At 33.3% G+C, this 26976-nt stretch overlaps 2 protein-coding genes and 1 long non-coding RNA gene across 11 annotated transcripts in view; 2 read left to right on the forward strand and 1 right to left on the reverse strand.

Annotated features, from left to right (window-relative positions):
• LOC126891977 (serine/threonine-protein phosphatase 4 regulatory subunit 4-like) overlaps positions 1-15399 on the forward strand; it is a 206098-nt gene extending 190699 nt beyond the window's left edge. The window contains exon 13 of the mRNA XM_050661335.1: positions 15209-15399. Coding sequence (XP_050517292.1) covers positions 15209-15224 — 16 coding nt within the window. The 3' untranslated portion in view covers positions 15225-15399. The remainder of the gene's footprint in view (positions 1-15208) is intronic.
• Positions 1-26976, reverse strand: part of LOC126891985 (uncharacterized) — a 167250-nt gene that overhangs the window by 19134 nt on the left and 121140 nt on the right. For 3 of the 7 annotated variants that reach the window (XR_007700639.1, XR_007700634.1, XR_007700638.1), the window contains exon 4: positions 15431-15598. This is a non-coding gene — a long non-coding RNA (uncharacterized LOC126891985). Of the gene's footprint in view, positions 1-15430; positions 15683-26976 lie in introns of all 7 variants that reach the window. The other 4 variants (XR_007700640.1, XR_007700637.1, XR_007700635.1 and 1 more) reach the window with 3 other exon arrangements.
• The window catches only part of LOC126891978 (zinc finger protein 845-like), a 151081-nt gene that overhangs the window by 1797 nt on the left and 122308 nt on the right, over positions 1-26976 (forward strand). The gene's annotated exons all lie outside the window — the stretch shown is intronic.

A 26976-nucleotide genomic window follows, 5' to 3' on the forward strand; every position in this document is an offset into this window, starting at 1 on the left:
GTTGTGACATAAGGATTCTTCTAGGAGGGTTGTTCGGCTGTGATCTTCTTTCATCTTTAGGGTGAGTAAAGAGCATAAAGATATTTTTATTCATACCAAAAATGAGTACCTAATTCTCACAACAAACTTTACAAAAGACTACCTACTCAAGCCAAGTATCCACTTCTGATTTTTATTCTTACCACGTGGAGTATGTCCTCCAATGCTCATTTTACAATGTTATAATCAACTAAAGCTTTGAATTATTAGTTACGCTAACTTTCGGATAATCCGAACTTTTAGGAATCTGAACAGGCTCTCCCCCCATTAGTTCGGATTTGCGGGATTCTACTGCATTTAGTTTATATTTTAACTACAGTTTATTTTTTAAACAACATCATTTTCCCTTCCCTATCCTTGATTGGTCGATTAGGTTCATATCGCCTAGTGAGAACAATAGTGGCGAAACTAGAAAATTAACGTTTTTGAGTTAAGTCCATCAATCGACATCTAAATATGCCCTCTTTTATGTGCAATATCGGCTAACCATTATTTAATTTCCTTATTACTAGAGGGCGCCTACAAGTCTTTATGGTATTGTGAATTTGTCAAATATTTTGATGCATTAACGACGAAAGCACACCAAACTTAATATCAATACTGGCGAATCTGTAATTACGCCGTGCCTACATGTATTTGAAATATTAGATATTTTATTCAAGATAGTAGTACAATGTGCAATAGTGGCGAATAATCACTTTTGTCTGTGTGGTCGTTTTTGCTTTTGTGTTTTTTTTATAAAACTTCTTACAGAGAAACTCAGTTTCAGTCGTTCTTAGGTACTTAGAAATAGCAAATCAAGAAAGCGTCTATCCACTTTGGATCAGTATTGTTTAATTCCACACTATCGAGAACCAATATTCATTTCTAAAAAGAAGTCTTACAAAATAAATCAATTCCTTCTACCCGCAATCATTTCTTTAGTATTTTGAAATACGAAACATACTTGAGTGAAATGATGAATTTAATTTTACTATTCATAGTTCTTTTGCTTACTTTTATCTTTTATCATGTTTATCGTTTTCATAATTATTACTTAAGATCTTATTTTGTTATGTTTCTATTGTACTTTAGTTTCATTTTGCTCATAACTGGTGTGTACAATAAAATATTTTATTTGATGCGTTTAATTTATTTTTAAAAGTAAATTTTTTTAATTATTTAAAACAGAAACTAAACTGTTGCAGTATAGTAGTATTAAAGTATAGTGGCGAAACATCAAATTAAACATTTTCGATAATGCAATAATGGCGTAACGCAGAAAAAAAATAAAAAATAAATACGATATCCATCTTTTCTTCAAATAAAATTACTTCTACTAATTGGTTTACATATCTAGAAAGCACATTATTAGAAAAATTTTGCAAAATGATTACCTATAAGTCAGTTATACTGTTTAGCAGTTTCATCAAAACTTCAAATACGATTATCTCTAAATGTTCATTTTGAAGTTTCGTCACTATTGTTCTCACCAGGCGATATAATAGTTTTGTTTTATGGTAGGTTTACTTAGGCGTTAATTTAAATAATGTTGCTGGCTAAATGGGCATAGCTCCCAAAGGCCATAAAAGAAGAAGAAAAAACATTAAACAAACAAAAATCTTACATAATCTTCTATATAACAATATGACTTTGACACTTATAGGTACTAAAAATAGTTATCTTTGTTTCACACTCCAGACAAAAAAACAGTGTAGCCGGTAGTTGTAGTAAATACATACAACATGGCAACAGCGCTTTCCCGCTAAACTTAACGGTAACGAAAAAATTAATATATGAAGAAAAATTTGCTGTATTTGTTTGCTGGTGGGTTATGATGTCAACAAATCTATGACGTGCATGAATAATAATTGTTTGACTTTTATTTATTTATTTTGCTCAACAGGTCATGTAGGCCCTGGGCATGATATACATTACATTTTTTTTACTATACATACAATATACAATATTTGTATATTAAAAATACATTATATAAGTAAATATATTATATAGCTATCATTTTACAATTCATGGACCATTATTGCCAACTCTTTGTTTGTTCTTCTTCTCCATCCCATTTGTGTATTTATGCCTCCGTAAATTGATCGGAGAATTTTTCTCTCCCATCTTTCTAATCTTTCATCATCTGCCTTTCTCAAAGCAATAATTCAGCTACATATACAACCGTAGCTCTAATCACTGTCTTGTAAATTCTTTATTTTGATTTTCTTGAAACAGACTTAGACATCATTAAGAATCTCAGCATTCCGTATTTCTGGTTGCCTTTTGTAATTCTGGATTCCATTTTTTTTTATCTTTATGTCCATTTTCCTTTACTTTCACACCAAGCTAGGTAAACTTTTCCACTCTGTCAAAACTGTACGTATATGTAATCTTTCTCCTCTTGTATTTTTATAAACTCTTCATTGTCTTGCTGTGTATTAGATACCTACCCATTACCATGTATTTCGTTTTCTTTTCATTTAACTTCAGGCCAAAAATATTTGCTTTTTTTCTATCTTCTCTTTGATTTTGCTAACTTTGTTAGATCATTTGCGAAAGCAATACATTGATGTTAATTTTTAATATGGTGTGTTCCATTTTTATGCTGCAATTCCTCATTATTACTTCAAGAACAAGATTGAACAACGTGGTTGACATCGGGTCACCTTGCCTGAGTTCTTGTTTGATTTTGGAGTCCTCTGAGACGTTTGTCCACACTACTTCACTTTTGTTTGACTTTTAGTTTATAGTGTTTTTAGTACAAAATCAAGATTGGCAGGTCAAAATTTCTGATGTAAGAGCACTGTCAAAACATTAGAATGTGACTTCATCATGGCCACGTTAATGTCATTACTTGTCAGATATTGTCTTTGTTTTTGTTTACTGTACAAATAATATCTCTAATTCTTTATTCTAATTAATGATGTCAATCGGTTTTCATTTCTTGCCGAAATATATTAATAATACGCCGAAATATTTGTAATGTTAATTAACATAAATAAACATCAACTTTAAAATTGACATTTCTCTAGCCCAGCTATACGACACCCACACGGAACTGCCCGAACTTGCAAAAGTGTCAACATGGTATTATAATAAGAAAAACGTAATCGCGATTACATTGAGAATTTTATAATTATTTTGTTTAAATAACCAAAAACATGTTTTATCCAGATTTAGCCATACGGCTCACACACTCCCTCTAAGGGGAAAATTGACTCATCCCAGATACCTATGGTATCAAAAGGATTGAGCTCTGGTGGGACTCTTTCCGTGTTATCGAGCCCTAGGTGACTTGGAATGCAGGTGTATCTCCCAAAAATTTTCGTACACTTCTGGCCGTCGCAAGTAGTACAGCTTTCTGCATGGTCTTATAAAGATGTTCATTTAGACCCAGCTTTTTTATGCTTTCGAGGAGGGTCTTCGGAATGACTCCAGTAGTAGACATAATAATCGGTATCGTCTGGGTACTTTGCATTCTCCATTGCCTTCGTATTTGAATTTCTAGATCTCTGTACTTGGCAATCTTTTCAGTAAATTTACTTCGTAAATTATTATTGTTAGGTATCGCCACATCGATTAGTGTTGTTTGTCTTGTTAATTTATTGACTAATACGAGATCTGGTCTATTATGTGCCACTGTTTGGTCTGTGAGCACAGTGCGGTCCCAGTATAGCTTGTAGTTGCCATCCTCAAGCATACTCTCAGGGACGTATTGATAATACGGGAGATGGTCCGTTTGGAGAAGTCCCAGCTTGATAGCTATCTCTTGATGAAGGATTTTTCCCACTGCGTCATGCCGTTCCTTGTATTCAGTTGCAGCAAATGCCTGGCAGCCCCCTGTAAGATGTTGGATGGTTTCTTGGGCTTGACATCCATATCGGCATCTGTCGTTTTGAACCTGAGGGTCTTTGATGATATATTTCAGGTAATTTCTTGTTGGTATAACCTGATCCTGAATGGCCAGTAATGAACATCCGTTTCAGGAAACATCTTTCCTGATGTCAACCAGTAGTTCGACGCTATATTGTTGACATAATCTTGGCTGACCTCATTGGGATGTCGCCCGTGCAGAGGTTTACCCATCCAGGCGCGCACTTTTTCGTCCTTAGTAAAAACAGAAGAAAAAAGAAGAAGAATTTATTCAAAATTAGGTAACCCTAATATACAGTTAAAATTGAGATATTTTATAATATGTCTATACAATTTAAATTATTTGACAATAGAAAAGTGTTATTAAGATACAATATCCAAGTCATAATAATAAAAATAAAACAAAAAAACACTTAAAATATTCCATTACAATACAATCATTAAAAATAAGTTGGTAAGTAAGGTGGTTTATGCACATTTCTGGTTCCCTCAGTTTGATCGGTGTTGTGTCATCTACTGCGCAGATAGCGCGGTGTAGAGTAGATGTCTCAGCCTGCAACTGAAAATAAGTTCTTAAATTAGCAATTTGTCTATCTAATTGCTTACCTATATCCATAAGTCCATGTTTTATTATTAATAATAATAAAATGTTTTTATAATAATAACATGTTTTATTATTAATAATATAAATTTTATGAACAGTTGTCTATCAAGTCTCTTAGTGATTAGACGTGTTTGATTTAAAAGTCGATTCACTAATTGCCGCAAAAAATACACAGTTTGTTTACCTTTTACTCATTTATTTGGTTAAGTTTTTTGGATTTCTACAAGTAAGTCGATTCATTACTTAATTTATCCTGGGAAATTATACTTAAAAATCCGACTTTTGTCTGGGACGGATGTCGGGAACTTCACCTGGCGGCGGGAAGCCGCCGCGATCTTCAAATATAAGAATCAAGGATATCAGGGTTCTGGATGGCATGGAACTCGACGATTCAAATGTAAATATTAATCAAGATGGTTTTCGCGGATTTACAGAAGCCGATAAGAATAATATTGCAACAGGGGACAAAAATCAAGTTTTTCCAGCAGATAATGATAAAAATAAAAGCTCATTAACAACAACAGCAAGTAATTTAGACCAGCCAAACCAGTCTTTCAAACGCGATATTTCCATTAATAATCGATTTACGTCAAGAGATACAGGTCCGTACTTAATTTTTGTGGAACACGAAGTTTTGAATGTGGGAAGATTGCATCCAATGAGACTTGGTGAAAAACTGTTAGCACTTTCGGAATACGAAAAATCGATCTTAGAAATTAGTAGCGTGGGTCGTAATAGACTTAAAATTGAAGTTAATTCAGGGTTAGTTGCGAACAAATTAGTGAAAAATTCGGTATTCAAAGACAATAAACTGATAGCTTATATCCCCTCACATTTAACTGAAAAAAAAGGTATTGTGAGATCGGTCGATACATATCTGACTGAAAATGATCTTGTTAAAGTTATAAAATCAGAGTGTTCTGTTCGTAAGGTGCAAAGAATGTTTCGAAAAGTAATAAAAGACGGAGTGATTGAAAAAATCCCCCGTCAAATGATAATTGTCACATTTGCAGGGAACAAAATTCCCCAATTTATTTATATAAATAAAGTGAGATGTCCTGTAGACACGTACGTTCATCCTGTTATGCAGTGTTACAATTGTCTTCGTTACGGTCACTCTGCATCTCAATGTAAAGGAAAAAAGAAATGCCGAAACTGCGGCAAAGAAAATGATAACGAATGCACTCAATGTGATAACTTCTGCATTTTTTGTAACTCTAATTCTTACAACTCGACAAATCGAGATTGTTCAGAGTATAAAAAACAAAAACGAACTAAGGAAGCAATGGCACACCTTAATATTTCTTTCAAAGAGGCTGAAAAAGTTATTGACAGTCCTGCCTACACTAGTATTGTTCAAAAAAACAGATTTGCTCCGTTACTGTCATCCACTACTGAATTCCCTTCATTAGTTTCCAGGCCAAATACCTATTCCAATATTGCTCAAAGCTCATCAAAACATTTGCCTTCCATTGCAAATATTTCAAATACTGCAGCTTCTACTAGAAAAAAAAAAACGAAAAATACACCCATCGTTTCCTACGCTTATTACCGCTCCAAGGGAATTTAGCTTTTGTGCTAGCCCCGTATTCCAGTTCGGAAACTATAATAAAAATGTATCTAAAAATAACGATGAACATCTTAAAAATGAATTCGCTACTACTTTGAAGGATTCAATCAATAATTTCTTTTCAGACATTCCTGCTCGAAACCCTGCGATTAATAGTTCAGTTCCCTCTATACAAGATGTAGAAAATATAATTAACAGCGTGATTAAACATTTCTTTACCTGATATGGCCGGTTTAAAAATTGTCCAGTGGAACGCTAGATCAGCGTACTCTAATAAAAACTCTATTACGCAACTTTTTACAGAAGAACACTTTGATATAGCTCTTATTTCGGAAACTTGGTACAAACCTAAGTATGAAATGTCCTTACAGGGATTTAATATTGTTAGAAAAGATAGACGTAATAAACGAGGTGGAGGTGTTAGCATAATTATCTCTAATAATATTAAATACAATAATATAGTATTCAACCAAACATTTAATAAAAATATTGAAGTTTCTGGCATTGATATTGATGTCAATGGCACCAAAATATCTGTGGTTAGTATTTATCGTCCAGGTAGCATTGCAGTCACAGTGAACGACTATGTTTCTCTTTGTCAACAAATTCCGCATAATTTTATTATTGGTGTCGACTTTAACGCCCATCATGGAGCCTGGGGCTCTATAAACAATGATCATAGCGGTAACATACTCATGGAAGCTTTAGAATACTTCGACAACTTTATCATTGCAAATGAAGGATCTCCTACCAGAGTATCTGCCCCTGGCTCTCCTCCATCATGTGTTGATCTTACCCTCATTTCGTCCAACTTTAGCTCACAATTCTCTTGGTCTGTTAAAGCAGATACGTATGGCTCTGACCATTATGCTATCACATTTGTGTTACAACAACTCAGAATTGATAATATTAATATTACCCCCATTCATAAATGGTCTATGCGAGAAGCTGATTGGGCATTGTTTCAAACAAAAATTGATAAAGATTTCTCCGAGATTCCGCTTTTCAACAATACTAACGAAATGATTAACTTTATCACCAATTCAATGACATCCTCGGCGGATTCAGCTCTTAAAAAAACTTACCCCTTCTCTCCCAAAAAGGCTCCTCATCCCCCTTGGTGGGATGAGGAATGTCAACAGTTAGTTACCCAAAGGAAGGAAGCTTACAAAACGTACAAGCGCAATATGATAACTTCAAATTATATCAATGTAAAAAAATAGATGCTCTCTGCAAAAGAACCTTCAAATTGAAAGCCAAACAGGCTTGGGCAGACTATTGTACTCAACTTAATAGGAATTCAAATCCCTGGGAAATTTGGCGCCGGATTAATAGATTTCAAAAGAAGAAAAATGATATCCAACCATGTGAAGAAGATGAGGCGGAAATACTTTTTCATAAATTAGCTCCAAGTTTTGTTAGTCCTTACATTCACTACACACCCACCAGTAATCATGATCATTCTCTTCTAGCCCCAGTTACACTAAGAGAGTTAGAACTTAATATCAAATCGTCAAAACTTACTGCTCCAGGCTTAGATGGCATCAATTATATGATGATTAAAAAGCTCCCTGACTCGGCGAAACACTTTCTTTGCAAAATATATAACAATATACTTTCAGGAGATACGGATTACCCCTCACTAAAACAGTGTCAAATTATTCCTATTCCTAAGGTCAGTGACAACAAAGCTCTGCGACCCATTTCTCTAATGTCTTGTGTATTAAAAACTTTGGAAAGAATTATCAAACTCAGATTAGAATGGTGGTTAGAAAATAATAACATCCTCCCCCAATCCCAGTTTGGTTTTCGGCGAGGTAAAGGTACTCTCGACTTTGCAGCCAATCTTGCAACGGAAATTCAGTTGGCTTTTTCAGAAAACCATTATTCAGCTGCCTTATTTTTAGATATCTCTAGTGCTTATGAAAGCGTGCTGTTGGATTGTTTATATGAAAAGTTAACATACATCCATATACCACCACAATTTGCATTTGTTCTTATTAATAAATATGTTCCTCAGACGACAGATCTTTATAAAATGCAATACAAATACTCTAGGTCCTAGAGAGGTTAACTCGGGTCTGCCACAGGGGTCGGTGTTGAGCCCGCTTCTATTTAATATCTATACCCTCGATGTTCACAACCTTGGTATGAACGCAAGAATTTTACAATATGCTGACGATTTTTCTATATACACTACTCATAAAAACTACTCTCAATGTGTTAGTAATCTTAAGTATATAGTGCATTGCTGCTTTAAATACTTTCCTGAGCAGGGATTTGAAATATCACCTCATAAATCTGCTATTGTATTTTTTACCAGACACCAATTGCCAGAACTTAATAGCCTTACAATTCAAAATCACACTATACCTGTTTGCAAAACATACACATATTTGGGTATCACATTTGATTGCAAACTGACCTGGTCCGATCACATATCAAGATGCATTAAGAAAAGTGAAAAAAGTGTTAATATCCTAAGAGCAATTAACAGATATCATTGGGGCGCTGACCCTAACATTAACTTGATTTTCTACCGAGCGTACACTCGATCTATCCTAGATTATGGTTGTTTCTTGTATGGATCAGCCACTAATTCCAGACTTTCACAAATAGATAGGGTACAGTTCAAGGCTCTACGCATTGTTCTTGGTGCATTTTAATCCACTCCCACAGCTGCTCTCCTTGCAGAGTGTGGCGAACCCCCCATACAACTTCGACGACAGTTACTAGCTGAAAAATTCGTCGTTAAACAAAAACGATTTACACACAACGACCTTATTAAAAATTTAGGCATCTTAACTGCATATAGCTACACTAATAAATACTGGCACAACAGAAACTGTCCCCCTCTAGCTGATGCATTTGCAACAGTCTCAAACATCGAACTACGTGATGATTCTGGTTTGCCGTTCTTCACGGCTAAATTCGATATATGTTTTACACAACCAAATATTATTTTTCCAGAATATAATGATAACCCAGCAATTAATAACATATCTATGCAAATAGAATTAGAGAAATTAGGTAATGTACATAAATTTTTTACAGACGGATCCAAATCCCCTACTGGAACAGGATGTGCAGTGTACAGGGAAAACACAAACGAAAGTTTGTTGTTTAAACTAAACAAAAACTCTACAATCTTTGCAGCAGAGGCACTTGCTATATTTAAGGCTTTGGATTGGGCAAACAATTCACTGCTACCCTTGTCAAACTTGGCTATAATATCGGATTCGAAATCTGTTTTATCAGCTCTGGTGTACCCGGATACCTCCATATACAATAACTCAATAATCGTGGAAATTTTGACAACTTTAAGAGCCTTAGATTATAAACAGATAAATACATTCTTCATATGGGCCAAAGGGCATTCCTCCATAACGGGAAACGAAACAGCTGACAAACTGGCAAAAAGAGCTATCACTGATGGCAAACAAGCCCCCGAATTAACGCTACAAGACGCATTATCTATATGTAAGCAAAACTTAAGAACTAAATGGGCAGACAAATGGACAACAATTAGATCTAACAATGCATTTCAGTACTGCACGCTTTTTCTAAACACTTCCTTCTACAAAGCTTGCTAAAAGAAGCCATCCCAATAGAAAAATTAACACCAAATACATTAGGTGCCTCTTTGGACACGGAGCAGTCAACTCCAAGCTTTATAAGATGAAATTGGCCACATCCCCCCGCTGTGACTGCAGTGACAGTTTTGACGACTTTAATCACTGGATTTTTCAATGCAGTCATAATTCTAATGCCACCTCTTACCTTATTACGGAACTAACTAAACTAAAAATCCCGTTTCCTCAAAATTATCTTTCCATTATGCTGGAGTGCATCCATAATCCCGAAGTAAGAGCTATTTTTTGTAACTTTTTGGGTCGTACGAGGAGACGCTTATAATTTCCTCAACTTTTAGGTCTGTATCAACCAATCCAAATTGTATTCAGTTAGGTATTAAATATATATGTATAGATTTGTAAAAACTGTATTTGTACCAAATAATTGTATTCAGTTACTGTATTTATATGTACAGATTTGTAAAAATTGTATTTGTACCAAATTGTGTTCAGTTATATGTATAGACTTTTAAATGTTATAAATTTTCGTGGCAAAACGGGTTCTTCCCAAAGCCAATAAACCAAAAAAAAAATTATGAAACAATCCTTTAAGTTAAATACTCCAGAAAATAATAGATACTTTTATTTAAATATATTAGACAATCGTACGCTACTGATATGACAGTTTTGTTGCTATATTTTTACTTCATTTCGTACACAATTTGATTCAAAATATATCTTTAAAACACTGTACTGTTTTTATAAATACATACCTACATATTAAATATTGCTTGATTTAAAAACTATTGCAATTATTGTTGTGTACCTATTGGGACCGTGCAAGTTCGGAAAAGCGACACCTGGTTTCTACGCTCAGCAACTTTATTCGCACTTTTAATTGTATTGGCCAGTTACGTTAGTCCTGGTTGCTGCATAATTGTCAAGGCCACAGCCCAAAAAAAGTTAAAAGAAGAAAAACTAAGACTGAGGTTATGTTATTAAAAAGTAAACGATTGTATGTAGTAAATAAAATTAATTATTAATGCAGTATTGCAAGCAAAATACAATTAATTAAATTTAATTTTTATATAATATTTGCATATCATATCAATATTGTGGAGCAACATATAATTTTTCTTCTTCAATGCCATTAGTTATGAAATATACGTCAATTTGACAATATGAATTATTTCAGAAAGTTTCAAGATTTCTCCGATATTTACGCACGATCGTTTCTCATATCCCCTCCAAGTACTTGCACACCGCGAATACTATTGTGTTTGTGTTTGTATTGAGAAACATGTCAAATCAAAATGCTTATTTAATAGATTATTTTGAACAAGAACTATATAATGGGATTCCCTTTTACCATTAATTGGAGAAGTAAGTTAAAGAATTTAGATTTCTTAGATTAGGTTTATTAGAAATAAGATTATTATTAGATTTAAAGATCAAAAAGTTTTCTTATGAATTTTAGCGTTTGCAGTACCTAGGTACTTAGTTTTGAAAATATTAAATAATCTTTAATGATTATACCTACACTATGATAATAGTATTATTAAGGCTAAGTACAAATAAATTAAGGCTATTAAGAATATAGTATTATTAAGGCTGTTTTATCGGTGCACCAAAACCTAGGGACAGTGTTTTCTCTGTTATTTACCGACAGAATGTCTCGAAATTTGGACACGTTATTCGAAATTATGTTGCCTTTAAAATGATGGTTTTACTTTTTTTTATTTTTTTGAAAATTCTGTTGAAAAATTAGATTATAATGTTTAACGTTCTATTATAACCAAACTTTTTACTCCCATCACTTGAAAGAGTTTTTTTTTCTGTAATCGTTGATTTTTTTTTTCACCTTTCTGTGTCCAGTAATAATCGAGAAAAGCGTGTTCCAACTTTGAAGAAAATTTGCTAAAAATATTGAAATCTAATAATGAAACGTGTAACGCAGCATTGGCGCTTAGTTTCATCGTTATCGCCTTCGTGACGACAAATCTCATGAACGTACGGTCAGTCGGTCAGTTCGCTTGAATTAGAATCCATTTCCAGTTATTCATTCTTGTATTTTCTTCATCAACTTGCTTAGTGTTTACAGTTTACAGTATTCTTAGTTATTTTGAAAACATTAAACTTATTTAGTTTACGGGTATTTTTAAGTACTTAATATATTATTAGTTTAGTGGTATAAGTTACAAGTTCTTTAGTTTACGCGTATTTTTAAGTATTACATTAGTTTAGGGATATAAGTTGACAAGATAAGAAATGAGTCCCAGGGTGTTTTAAAATAAGACAGAAAATTATACTACTATCCACGATTTGTGTTTTATTCATCAATTTGATACTTTTCTTATGTAACTGCAACCTATAAATATATTAAAATAATGTATATGTTACCGGCCAAACCCGATTTCAGGACAAACTAGTTTGGCCTAGGCCAAACTACTTTGTCCTAACCGCCTAGGATAAACTAGTATGACCTAGGTCAAACTAGTTTATCATATCACGCGTAGGCTAAACTAGTTTATCCTGATATAAATAAACACACTTCAGGCCAAACTAGTTTAGCCTAGGCCAAACTACTTTGTCCTAACCGCCTAGGATAAACTAGTATGACCTAGGTCAAACTAGTTTATCATATCACGCGTAGGCTAAACTAGTTTATCCTGATATAAATAAACACACTTCAGGCCAAACTAGTTTAGCTTAGGCCAAACTAGTTTATCCTGATATAAAGACGCACACTTCAGGCCAAACTAGTTTATCCTGATATAAAGACGCACTTCAGGCCAAATTAGTTTATCCTGATATAATAAAGATTCACACTTCAGGATAAACTAGTACGGCCTTCTTTTTATTCTTCTTGTAGTGCCTATCCGTTTCGGATGTTGGCGATCATCATGGCAATCTCTACTTTTCTCACTGCTGCTCTGAAAAGACTTGTAGTGGTTGTGTTGAACCACGTACGCAGATTTTTGAGCAAGGTGTTAAATGAAAGCTTATAATCCAAGGATGGTACTAAAAGTTAGGAATTTGACCTAGGCTCTCTGTCTGTCGGTCTGTCCGACCGCGAATATAACTGCTCCGTCACTATACCAGGTAGAATGACAAATGAGGTGTCAAATGAAAGCTTATAATCCAAGGATGGTACTAAAAGTAACAAAATTGACCTAGGCTGTCTGTCTGTCGGTCCGTCCGACCGCGAATATAACTGCTCTGTCACTATACCAGGTAGAATGAAAAATGAGGTGTCAAATAAAAGCTTATAATCCAAGAATGTTACTAAAGCCCACACTAGTTTGGCCTGAAGTGAGCGTCTAGAACCGGAAGTCCTACTTTATGGGAAACTTTATGGGAAATGGCTCTCTGTCAAATGCTCTGAAACTTAGGATTGTGGTAGTTCTTGATGTGTAGAACAAAAGACTCCAGGGACGCGTAGCTCCAAAAAATCATAGTTCTAAGATATAAGCCTCTGAAGATATAGGTATAGTGAGGACGTTTGAGTTGAAATAAATTCATTTTCTCGAGAATGGGAGACTCTGGAGATAAATTACGAATCAGGTCAATTTTTATTTTTAAATTATAATTTTTTGGCATATATATCATACTAGTGACGTCATCCATCTGGGCGTGATGACGCAATCGATGATATTTTTAAATAGGAATAGGGGTCGTGTGATAGCTCATTTGAAAGGCTATTTAATTCTCTATTCACTAATATAAACATCAACATAATCATTTATACAGGGTGCCCAATTTTTTTTTAATTAAATTAATTGAGACAAAAAGAAGAATGTATATAATTTATTTAATTCGAAATACATTTTACTGCTGTCAGAAAACAGAAAAAATGTTTATTTGATAAATAAATATTGTTTTTCGCTTAAATTCAATATTAAAGCTGCCACCCACCTACCTCTTAGCAGTTTGAACATTTAATTTAAGCGAAAGACAATGTTTATTTTTCATATTAACATTTTTTTCTGTTTTCTGACAGCAGTAAAATGTATTTCGAAATAAATAAATTATATACATTCTTCTTTTTGTCTCAATTAATTGAATTAAAAAAAAGTTTTGGCCACCCTGTATAAATAATTATGTTAATGTTTACGAATAGAGAATTGAATTACCTTTCAAATGAGCTATCACACGACCCCTATTCCTATTTAAAAAAAACACCGATTGCGTCATCACGCCCAGATGGATGACGTCACTAGTATGATATATACGCCAAAAAATTATTATTTCAAAGTAAAAATCGAGCTGATTCGTAATTTATCTCCAGAGTCTCCCATTCTCGAGAAAATGAATTTATTTCAACTCAAACGTCCTCACTGTACCTATAACTTCAGAGGCTTATATCTCAGAACTATAATTTTTTGGAGCTACGCGCCCATGAAGTCTATTGTTCTACATATCAAGGACTACCAGAATCCAAAGTATCAGAGCATTTGACTTAGAGCCATTTCCCATAAGGTTTCTGCGGGGTCCTTTCTCACCTTTAGTACCAGCCTTGGATTATAAGCTTTCATTTAACACCTCATTTGTCATTATATCTGGTATATTGATGGAAGAATTACATTCGCAATCGGACGGAAAGACGGACAGACAGCCTCGCTAAGATTTCTCACCTTTAATAACATCTTTGGATTATAAGCATTTATTTGACACCTCATTTTTCATTCTACCTGGTATAGTGACGGAGCAGTTATTTTCGCGGTCGGACGGACCGACGGACAGACAGCCCAGCTCAAATTTCTCACCTTTGGTACCATCCTTGGATTATAGTGTAGGCTAGGCCGTACTAGGCGAAGGATTTCCTGGCTGAAAAATCTACGTACGTGGTTCAACACAACCACTACAAATCTTTTCAGAGCAGCAGTGTGAAAAGTAGAGATTGCCATGATGGCCGCCAACATCCGAAACGGATAGGCACTACAAGAAGAAGAAGGCCGTACTAGTTTATCCTGAAGTGTGAATCTTTATTATATCAGGATAAACTAGTTTGACCTAGGCCAAACTATGTGACAAAAATGTGATAATTCTTTTTAAAATATTATCTACGATAAAATCAATCTAAAAAGGTATTCCCGACAAAACTAATTTGAACGGAGAATACATTTTGTTGTCATTAAAATACTTGTCCTCCGGCGCCACTGAGTAAAGATCGAATTGTCGGTCGCACTCCCTACTTCAAATCAATTTCAAGTAGGGAGTCACGTGTGTCTGACGTAAGCAGTCTACGAAAGTAAGTGATACGCCCACTTAACATTGCAATGTGCTTCAACTGATAAAACAGCCTTAATTAATATATTTCGGCATGTAATGAATACCAATTGACATCATTAATTAGAATAAATAATTATTATAAATAATATTTTTAAAGTAAACAAAAACAAAGGAAAATAATCTGACAAGTAATGACATAAACGTGGCCATGATGAAAAGTCACATTCTAATGTTTTGTCAGTGCTCTTACGTCAGAAATTTTGACCTACGTAATCTTGCTTTTGCAGTAAAAATACTATACTCAAATAATTACATTATAGTTGGTTTGGATTTTAGGATATCTTCAAAATGAAAATAAAATGGAGATTACGGAGAAACTCATTGAAGATTCGTCTTACCAAGGAAATGATGTGACTCGACATACTCAAGGGAAAACATTAAATAAAAATGTAACAGTTGTAACTGGCGATAGGTTTTATAAATGTGAAATTTGTTTTAAGCAATTTAGTAAAGCAGGTAATTTGAAACAGCATTTGAGAGTGCACACTGGGGAAAAACCTTACAAGTGTGAAATTTGTTTTAAGCAATTTAGTGTAGCATGTACTTTAAAACAGCATTTAAGAGTACACACAGGAGAAAAACCTCACAAGTGTAAAATTTGTTTTAAGCAATTTAGTCAAGCAGGTAATTTGAAAGAGCATTTGAGAGCGCACACTGGGGAAAAACCTCACAAGTGTGAAATTTGTTTTAAGCAGTTTAGTCAAGCAGGTTCTTTGAAACCACATTTGAGAGTGCACACTGGAGAAAAACCTCACAAGTGTGAAATTTGTTTTAAGCAGTTTAGTCAAGCAGGTTCTTTGAAAACACATTTGAGAGTGCACACTGGGGAAACTTCTCAGAAGTGCGAGATTTGTTTTAAGCAGTTTGCTCATACATATCAATTAACTGTTCACATGACAGTTCATACAGGAGAAAAACTTCACAAGTGTGAAATTTGTTTTAAGCAATTTCCTAGAGCATGTACTTTAAAAGATCATTCAAGAATACACACTGGAGAAAAACCTCACAAGTGTGAAATTTGTCTTAAACAATTTAGCGAAGCAGGTACTTTGAAAAAACATTTGAGGGTGCATACTGGGGAAAAACCTTACAAGTGTGAAATTTGTTTTAAGCAATTTAGTCAAGCAGGTGCTTTGAAAGGACATTTGAGAGTGCACTCTGGAGAAAAACATCACAAATGTGAAATTTGTTTTAAGCAATTTCGTACTGCAAGTGATTTGAAAATACATTTAAGAGTGCACACTGGAGAAAAACCTCACAAGTGTGAAATTTGTTGTAAGCAATTTAGTCAAGCAGGTCATTTGAAAGAACATTTGAGAATACACATAGGAGAAAAACCATACAAGTGCGAGATTTGTTTTAAGCAGTTTGCTTATAAATATCAATTAACTGTTCACATGACAGTTCATACAGGAGAAAAACTTCACAAGTGTGAAATTTGTTTTAAGCAATTTCCTAGAGCAGGTACTTTAAAAGAGCATTCAAGAATACACACTGGAGAAAAACCTTACAAGTGTGAAATTTGTTTTAAGCAGTTTAGTGTAGCAGTTAATTTAAAAAGACATTTAAAAGTGCACACTGGAGAAACACCTTACAAGTGAATCGCTTATTTGAGAAACCCCACATGTCCATAAATATGACAGTTTGACTTTTTTAGCTTAACAATATATTTTCATATAGACGCATAATTTAAAGAGAAATCACACATGTCCGACCCATATAATAGTTTCAGCACTAGTTTAACCCTGCTGTCCTGTTCGGGTCTATTTGACCCAAAAAATAATTTATTTCTTATTTTACAAATTATTACGCAGAGTAACGATTTGGTGTTTCGTGACTTTATTCACTAATATGAGGTCTTTCTATTGCATATGAGATAAACAATTTACTTCCTGATTTTTTTGATAAAAATGAAATTGTTACCTAGGGTACGTTCGGGTCAATATGATCCGCATATTTAAACCGTTAAAAATTTCCTGTGTATGTGTGTTTAGTTGGCAGTATTCTATATTGGCAGTACCTGTGTGTCTGTCAGCCGGATACGTCTCTAAATAAAAACAGGTTTCTGCAACCTAGAACTTGTAAAATAAACTGTAGTATAGCTGGACGATGTTGCAAACCAAATTATAAATATGACCAATATGGACTGACAGCATGGCTTTGGAACCAACTGGAAAGACATGAATAAAGTTGGTTTCCAAGAATACCTTGGTCTTTTAGTTTTAGCTCGAGTTTATAAGTCCCATGGTGAATCCAGTAAAAGTTTGTGGAATGAAGAAACGGGTCGTAGTATATTTCAATCAACAATGTCGCTTGATATGTTTACAAAAAGTTTGCAAGTAATACGTTTTGATAACAAAACTACTAGACAGGATAGGAGACGTTTTGATAAACTTGCTGCAATATGTGAAATTTAGGAAACATAGGTTGAAAATGTTACCGTCGATAAGCAACTAGTTGCCTTTAGAGGCCGCTCTCCCTTCAAATGGTACATTCCAAGCAAACCAGCGAAATATGGCACACAAGTTTTGGTTTTATGTAATTATGAACAGTAAAACTTCTTATGCTCTAAAATTGCAGATCTATACAGTAATGCGTATGATGTGTGACTTGAGTAGTGACTTGGAAGGCCACAATATTACGTGTAATAACTTTTTTACATCGTAAAATTTAGGACAATTTATTCTAAAACAAAGTAGATACAATTCCGGGGACTATCAGTAAAATAAACCGGAGCTTTCAGCAAAAATCGCGAATAAATAAGTTCATAGCTCGTCTTTTTTGTTTCACGCAAGATACCACTGTTGTTGACAATATTCCTAAGAATAATAAAAATGTTCTTATGAGTACATAATCATAAATCGATGCATCATGCATCACTTTCATCAAATGAAAAAGCCCCAAATTATTTTAGATTACAATTCCAATAAGGCAGCAGTTGATATTCTAGATTAGCTTGTTGGCACGTATACATGCGAGAAGAGATAAATCACTGGCCAATGATTGTTTTTTATAATCTTCTGTAGATTTCTGCCTACAACGCGTTCGTGTTATGGGCATCAATAAATATCCATTGGAATACCAATAAACTGACAAAACGGCGAATTTTTCTTGAGGAATTGGGAAAAAACTAATGAAACCAGTCATCATTTCCAGAAAAAATATACCAATAACTAAAGAGTCTTACGAACTGGTAAAAAGGACACGAGCAGAAACAAGTAGACAAGATGGAAATGCTAATGAACCGTCTATGGACGCTAAACTATAACTCCGCCTGCTAAACGAGCACGCTGTAAACTTGCCCTAAAAACGATAACAAGACTAATTAATGTGTTGTATATATCATAAACATATTTGTAAAATCCATTCTTTTTATTACTGTCCCAGTCGTAAACTGAATTAAATTTTTGTAGATATTTGTTACTAGGTTTTTTGGAAGAAAAAGATACCTTTTATTTTTGTTAATAAGGTTTAAATTACATTAACAACATAATTTTTGTTTAATTAACCATAATTTCCTGTTAATAAAGTTTTGTTTATTACCATTAGCTTATTTTATTTCGATTAAGGAGGGTAAAGCATAGTTGGGTCATATTGACCCGAACAGTACATTTGTGTAGTTGACTCGAACGGGACAGCAGGGTAAAAATATATGTATTTGAGAAACCCCACAAGTCCGGGACATGTGGTATTTCTCGAATAAACGGCTTCTAACGTCCGACGAGGATCGTTATGTGGAAATTATTCCTAAAAACGTAAAAAGGGACTAAAACAAGTTATTTATAAAAATGAAGTAACTAGAAGTGCATGTTAAAGGGCAAAGACCATCTGAATAGGGAACTTGCACATTTTTTTTATTACATAATAATGTTCAGTATTGTTTAAAAATGAGATTTCCAAAATTTCACGCTTCAAAAACTTTTAATAACTTAGAAATACATATTTAAAGTCTTCTGCGGTATAAAATAATTCAAACGACCCGTGACGTCACATAGTTTTACATTAGTTATTATTATGGTTATATTTCGCTGTTTCTAGGTACACGCTAACGTGTACGCAAATAAAAAAGTTAGGTAAACGCGAATTAAACTTCATCAAGCCAGTGACGTCATTATTTCGCGTGCTCAGTGACTGTATATTTTGGTACATGCTATTTTAATATGTTTAGTGTTTGTTTGATAGAAAAATATTTGTTAAGGGAAGGGAAGCAGAACCATTCAGGTGTTTCAAACTTAATTGTAATAAATGAATGCATATATAAAAGTATATATTTAGGTTAGCAAATTAAAAATATGTATTTAGTTGACATGACACATACAAAATATTGTTAAAATAATTTTTATACGTCAGTTAATTATTATAATCAACTATTCTAAATGGGAAATAAGCCACACTTTAACTAAAAAAATGATTTTATTAACGTTTCGACGTCCAAATCGGATGTCATTGTCAAAATACAAAAATTAGTCAGATTAAATAAATTATTAGAAACATTTTTTTACTAAGCAACAACATTTTTGTTTAATTTAATAATATTTTGTATTTTGACAACGACGTCCGATTTAGACGTCGAAACGTTAATAAAATCATTTTTTTAGTTAAATTGTGGCTTAGTTCCCATTTAGAATAGTTGATTACAAAAATGCCACAAGGAAATAGCTTCAGAACAAGTTAATTATTATTGTCAACGCTTTAGGTGTTCCTTTTATTTTAATTTTGGACGGTAATACTATTTCACTTATAACTAAAAAAATATATATATATATTAATTTATAGTATCTTTAACTTTTTCATACTGTTTTAAAATGTTGTTAAACTCATTAAAACAACTAAATAATTGTCCACACTGCATAGTTAATTTAAAAACAAACACTAAACAAATAAAAAATAAGAAATCTACTAATCAATATTAAAATTAAAGTGTACACACAACGCGATTAAACAAATTCCAGCACTCTGACATTCTAACTTTTTTATTTGCGTACACGTTAGCGTGTACCTAGACACAGCCTTATATTTAGGCATATTCTTCTTCTCCTTCTTTGGTTTATTGGCCTCCACCTACTTGGGTATTTGGCCAGCTCGTCGTCGGGAATAAAGGAAAAATATTTATATTCTAATGACATTTCTCGTATGTCGTAATTATATATACCAGTTTGTTGAGATTGGAGTTTGATACAGTTTTTGAAGGAAAGGAAAGAAGGTTTACTATTGAGAATAAAACCATTTTGTAAAAGTACAAATTTTCTATGAATAGTTCAAACGATCAAAAACACTTTTAGCGTCACATAACTGTATTTTTACTGACGTTTATAATGTCTAATTTAAAATTGTATATACAACGTAGAATGTAAACATACAACGGCGTGACGTCACGACGCGTTTTGGGGTGGCTGGTATAAGTTGAATTTGTAGTCGTCTTTAGGGGCCAAACGAAAGACAAACAAAACTTTTTTATCTTTGATACAGGTTCTAAATTATGTTCTGTTGTGATTTATACCATTTTTTTCGAATTTAAAATTTTATGCAAGTTCCCTATTACAGAGGCACCAAAGTATAGTATGTGTCAAAGATGTACAGTTGTTAATATCCACGACCTAAAAACTGGGAAATCTATGTTTTAAGTATATCTGGGAAATCTATGTTAATAGGGCAGTCAATGAGAGCAAGAACAGGTTATTACCTCCGAATTCTATCCTACTGCATGGATTTTAATGAAATTTTAGGAATAGCCTGAAAATATCTCCTTATTTAAAGTCTACCCTATGCCGATGTGTGCTTTTGTCTTGGGGGCGGTCCCCACCCCTTCTCGGGGTTGGAAAATTTTTTGGTTAAACAACTACGGAAGTTGCTAGAGAACAAGCAAAAAGCTAATTCTAAGCAAAAACTGTTCTATAATTTTTTTTCGAAAACTCAATACTTTTTGAGTTATTGGTGGTTGAAAATTGGCAATTTTCATTGAAATATAACACCTATTCAAACGGTTTTTTGCGAATATCTTAAAAACAATGCATCTAACTAAAAAATTATATAAAACATTTTTGTAGCTCATAAAAAAACTAAGAGATTCGTTCCTTCTTCAATCTTCTAGTTATAACACAAAAAGAGATATGGTAGGTAAAAAGAGTTTGTTTTTTTGGTACATGCTCAAAGCAGTGTATTCAACTTGAAATAACACATTTTATGTATACCGGGTGGTGAATTGGAAAGCGGGCCATAGGAAACTCAATGTAAAATTCTAAGCTGTTAAATTCCTGCTTCCCTAATTATTTTACATCAAAAGTCATCAGAAACTATTTGTAGAGAATTGAAATCTCTATTGAAAACAACTGTTAATATTGTTCTATGAACAATAATTATTCAAAATTTTGTAAAAATATAATACAATTTTCAGAGTAATACGCCAAAGCTAGGCCACACACAATACAATAATGTGTATACGATTGCATTTGTTGACAATGAATTTATTATATTAACAATTAGAACTGTCAATTTTTTTAATTATTTTATCATTTTTTGTTTAAAACACAATAAAGTTGATAAGATACCCTTAGTTAAGGAGAAAGTATTAATAATAAAGATATTTTCTTCAGTCAATAATGTGCTCAATGTCAGTTAAATAGTAACGTGTGGCCTAACATACCCACACATACCTACTGCGGTAAATACATTATATTTTTCAAAATTTTGGAATGTGTTTAAATCGTAGAACAATTGTAACTTCTGTTTTTAATACAGATTTCAATCCTCTACAAATAACTTCTCATGATTTTTGATGTAACATAATTAGGGAAGCAGGAATTCAACAACTTAGAATTTTACATTGAGTTTCCTATGGCCCGTTTTCCGATTCACCACCCGGTATAATGCTACCAATACCTTTTATTGTACTTGAAAAGTCCTTTCAAATAAACAATATTAAATGTCGATTACATTCAAACTAAGCGAGATATGCTGCAAAAAATTGATGACTTAACTAATTTTAAGAAAAAAATTGAGAAGTATATTTAACCCCTCACCCACAAAAATTTAAATGCATCGTTTTCCTTTTACAATACATTTTACTACAGTGTCATTTTTATGTTCAAAAAGTTGAGCGGGTTTAAAATGAATGGTTTTTGAAAAAAACTAAGATTAAATTATAGAGCGCATATTTAAATTTTCTTAAAAATCTTCTTTTTCTCCATGTAACTTGAAAATGATAAGAGATACTGTTATAAAAAGTCAAATCAAAATGTTTATCTAGAATAAATCTTCATTTTTGTATGGCATCTTTTTTTGGCATCTCTTATCATTTTCGAGTTACATGGAGAAAAAGGAAGATTTTTAAGAACATTTAAAAATGCGCTCAATAATTTGATCTTATTTTTTTCAAAAACCATTCATTTTAAACCCGCCCAACTTTTTGAACATAAAAAGAACACTATAGTAAAATGTATTGTAGAAGGAAAACAATGCATTTAAATTCTTGTGGATGAGGGGTTAAATATACTTCTCATTTTTTCTTAAAATACGTTAGTCATCAAATTTTTTACAGTTTATCTCGCATAGTTTCAATGTAATCGACATTTAATATTGCTTATTTTAAAGGTCGTTTCAAGCACAACAAAAGTTATTGGTAGCATTATACACCTAAAATCGACCGTTTCTCTGTTATTTCAAGTTAAATACACTGATTTGAGCATGCACCAAGAAAACAGGTTTTTTTCACTTACTCTTTTTGTGTTATGACTAGAAGATTCATAAAGTAAAAAATCTCTGTTATTTTATAAGCTACAAAAATGTTTTATATAATTTTTTTTAGTTTGATGCATAGTTTTTAAGGTATTCGTAAAAAAACCGTTTGAAAAGGTGTTATGTTTCAATGAAAATGGCCAATTTTCAACCAGGAATAACTCAAAAAGTATTGAGTTTTCGAAAAAAAAAATTATAGAGCAGTTTTTGCTTAGTATTAGGTTCTCTAGCCACTTCCGTAGTTATTTAAGCAAAAAATTTTCCACCCCCGAGAAGGGGTGGGAACCGCCCCCAAGACAAAAGCACACATCGGCATAGGGTAGACTTTGTTTCTTGGGCTATTCCCTACTTACTGTGAAAATATCACGTAAATCGATATAGTAGGATAGAATTCGGAGCCACATACCCTCATTGACTGCCCTATAACTCCATCAAGGATTACTATTTCCATATTTTTTTTTGATATATGTGGTGGTCAGAATAAGAACTATACAGTTTAGCACTTACAGACCTCCGACGATTTCAAAGTGTGAACCAGTAGAAATTTCCCCATAAAGGGACATTTCTACATGCCATGTGACAGGGATTTTGCTATGGCGAAGAAAAAACTTAATAAAAAGAATCACTTTTTTAGTAAAACATTATGTTTCGTTGTTTGTCAGTTTAAACACAAAAAAAATTTCCATATTAAAAAAGAAGCCGCATCTCGATAAAAACTGGCTTATCGAAAAAATATTAGAAGGCAAAAAAGTTTTAGAAACGTTGTGTTTAACTAATGGTACCACAATAATTAATTAATTGGAACGTACACAAAAGTGGGGTTTAAGGGAACAAAATCCCCATAAATTTTTTATGGGGTGGACAAATTTGACTATAATTTTGTTTTAAGTTGCTCCTGCCATAAGAATGATACATGTCCATTTTCAATAAAAAATCTCTAATAGTTTTCGATATATTGAAAAAAATCGATTTTCATTTTGTAACTTCAAAGGGCTGTAACTTTTTTTATGAGCACATTTGTACTAAGGTAAGTTAGGTTCAATCGAAGTATTTTTGACCCCAGAGCGTGTGGTATAATTTATAACCAATCTTTTCGGGACACCCTGCATAATATAATATTATGTACGAATATAATCTGTACAATTTATAAGACTATACAAATAAAAGAAAATACCGTTTTATAAATGCAATAAACACAATTAGGCATTCCAAATCACGTGATATAATATGGCTGCTGGATGGCGAAACTGTCATCCATAGGCGTATCCAATGTTTAAACCACTTCATATTTAATTTGCTATCACAATTTCACAAATTTCGCTACACAATTAACAAAAAAACAAAACCAAACAGGATATTCTTTACAAATTTGTCAATATTCAATGTAAACATTACATACATCATGACCACCCCCCTTAACTGTGTCTATGGCCATGTCAGTTTAGCCATCCACGGACCACCACTGACAGTTCATTGGAATCCCTAATTGATTTGTTTTTATGCCAAACTACATATAAAATGTGACAACTGTCAGATTTAACTAAAATGTCATGTTAGAATAAATGTTTTTTTGTGACGCATTGAAAAATGCTCATGAAAAGGACCATAGGCATTTTGTATAGGTATTCCGATATAAAAATAACCTTCACCTACTTTATTAAATCTATCATTATAAAGTTACAACCGTTACTACAAGCTATAGCTATTCCTACATCTGACATTAATCAAGTCTCTGTCAAGGTCCAGTGGCTAACGGCATCCTGGTGACAGCCATGCTGACTTGTCACTGTCATGGCTATCACTATTCAGCACTCCAGCTACCTTAATAGTACGCACTTAAGCGTAACATATTACATCTCCCCCTTTTTACAAATTTAGTTTTAAAGGAGGTTTAACAACTCTACCTGACTTAGTTCTGCAAATATCAGATTGCTCAGTTACATTATTTTGTATGTCAAGAGAGGTAGGTGATTCAGCTGTGTTGAGGTTGAAGGTCCTTGATCTAAACCTGCATCCTCAGTATCTGTAAGTGTTACAGGTGGTTGTGACTCAAATTTATTCAGAGATTCTCTTATATCTACTCTATTGCGACGGACAATATTATCATGCTCATCTCTCAAGATATAAGATCTTGGGACTTCATGCTGTGACAATATTTGTGCTGATTCCCACCTCTTTTGACATCGATTCTATATCACCACATCTGTGTCAGGTTCCAAACACTTTAAATCCTTAACACCCTGGTTATAGTCCTTCACATATATATTTCTCCTTTTACTCAATTTTTCGTTTACATCTAGACAAACTGATGGTTTTAGCATCTCTTACAACCGGCAACTTAGTTCTACAGTGTCTACTCATTAAAAGCTGTGAAGGAGTATAACCAATATGCTTAAGGGGTGCATTTCCTTACTGTAAGAGTGCTGATTCAATGTCAGAACTGTCATCAACGGACTTCTTAACAATACTCTTGGCAATGGCTACACCTTTCTCAGCCAGTCCATTTGATCGTGGATAATTGGGGCTTCTAAACTTAATTTGAAAATTCCATTCTCTGGCAAATTGAAAGCTATTAAACGGAACATTATCACAACATACATAGACTGGTGAGCCATGTGTAGCAAACATTGACCTTAAAACTTGAATGACAGAACTGACAGATTTGTCTCTTATTGGGTGAAGCTCTATCCAGTTTGAAAAAGAATCCTAAGCTACTAGATAATTTGTACCATAACATGTAAAAATGTCAATGCCAATTCTTTCCCATGGATTTTCTGGTAAAGGGTATGGACATAACGTTTCCCTTTGCTGCGCTGGTCTAAATTTTTCACAAGCTCATTCCTGGCCAGTAAAAAATTTGCCTGGCTCTAGATTTTGACTTCTCAATGCCAATATGACCTTCATGCACCAGCCCTAACATTTCAGATCTCAAGCTTTTGGGAGTAACAATCTTGTTGCCATAAAATAACAAGTCGTCACAGACACATAAGTTGTCTCGGAGTTTAAAAAACTTACTAACTGTCTGTGGAACATCACGCTGGTGTTCTGGCTAGTGATGTAAATTTTCCGGGAAGATTCGAACGCCGGAAAGTTTCCGGAAACTTTCCGGGAATATTGGACGGAAATATTGCATTTTTATTAAAATTATTATTAATGTAGTTTAACTTCCCTGCTCTATCTATAGTCAGTATGAAAGAGTATGTGCTATAAATACGCTCTGTTTCAGCGTAGTATCTGGTAACCCCAGTATTGTAATTGCCAAATCTTTTAAAGAAGTTTTGGTGCATATTCCTTGTCACCAGCTTATACAATATACTGATCGTGCTGTAGCCAATTAAAATCCATTGACCAAAGGTCTGCTTTTGCACAGAATTTTGTTAGTTGTGTAAAAATATTTTCTTTTTTGTCAATAAACTTGAAACGATTGGTTAATATCTTGTCTATACACTGCATAGCTAACATATGCTCTTCACCAGTGAGGCTTTGCCCTGTTAAAGACGAATCAAGTAAGTTTGCAGCATAGTGCACAGGCATCACTGCCATTTTTTTTCTTTTTTCTAATTTAGACAACCATTCCTTTTCCTTAGACTTACTGATTGGAAGTAATGGAATATTCTCGGTAAAACTATTTTCTGTATCCTTAAATGCCTCGACAACCGGGATATTTTAATCGTTAAAGCACTTTTAGACGCAATAAGGTTTTTTATACAATTGAGGATTGAACCCCATCAAGTTTTTACAGGAAGTTTTAATGTTATAACTAAAGCTCGGATTTATAGGCAACAAAAATTGAAGAAAAAGGCGCCTATATAGGCAAAGATTTTTATTAAAAAAGGCAGGAATATTAACATTTAGGCAAAATATAGGCAATAAAGGAATATAACTTATTATTTATAACCACTTAAAATTTTATCATTAATAGAAACAACTAAATGTTTTTCAATATTTTCGGTCTTAAAACTATGTCTTCGATCACTTAAAATTAATTTGTACATTGAAAACGAACGTTCGACATCGACAGATGTAATTAGAGCATATTTCAGAGCGGATAATAAATCTGGCATAATTTGTAATTCCTCGGAAAATGTCCCATTCAAAACTTTAGCAACATTAGATAAAAACGAAAAACCTTCATTCTTGTCGAAAACATATTTCATTTTTTTTTAAATTAATTGACCGTTACTTCCAGGTGCCGATTTAATTTTCGTCTTTAAATTATCTATTAATTTTACTGACTCACATAAATTTATCTCTTGTTTTTCTAATAAGGTAATTGTGGTAACTATTAATTTATAATTGTCATTGATATA

The sequence above is a fragment of the Diabrotica virgifera genome, chromosome 9 (genome assembly GCF_917563875.1).
Source record: "Diabrotica virgifera virgifera chromosome 9, PGI_DIABVI_V3a".
Lineage (NCBI taxonomy): Eukaryota > Metazoa > Arthropoda > Insecta > Coleoptera > Chrysomelidae > Diabrotica > Diabrotica virgifera.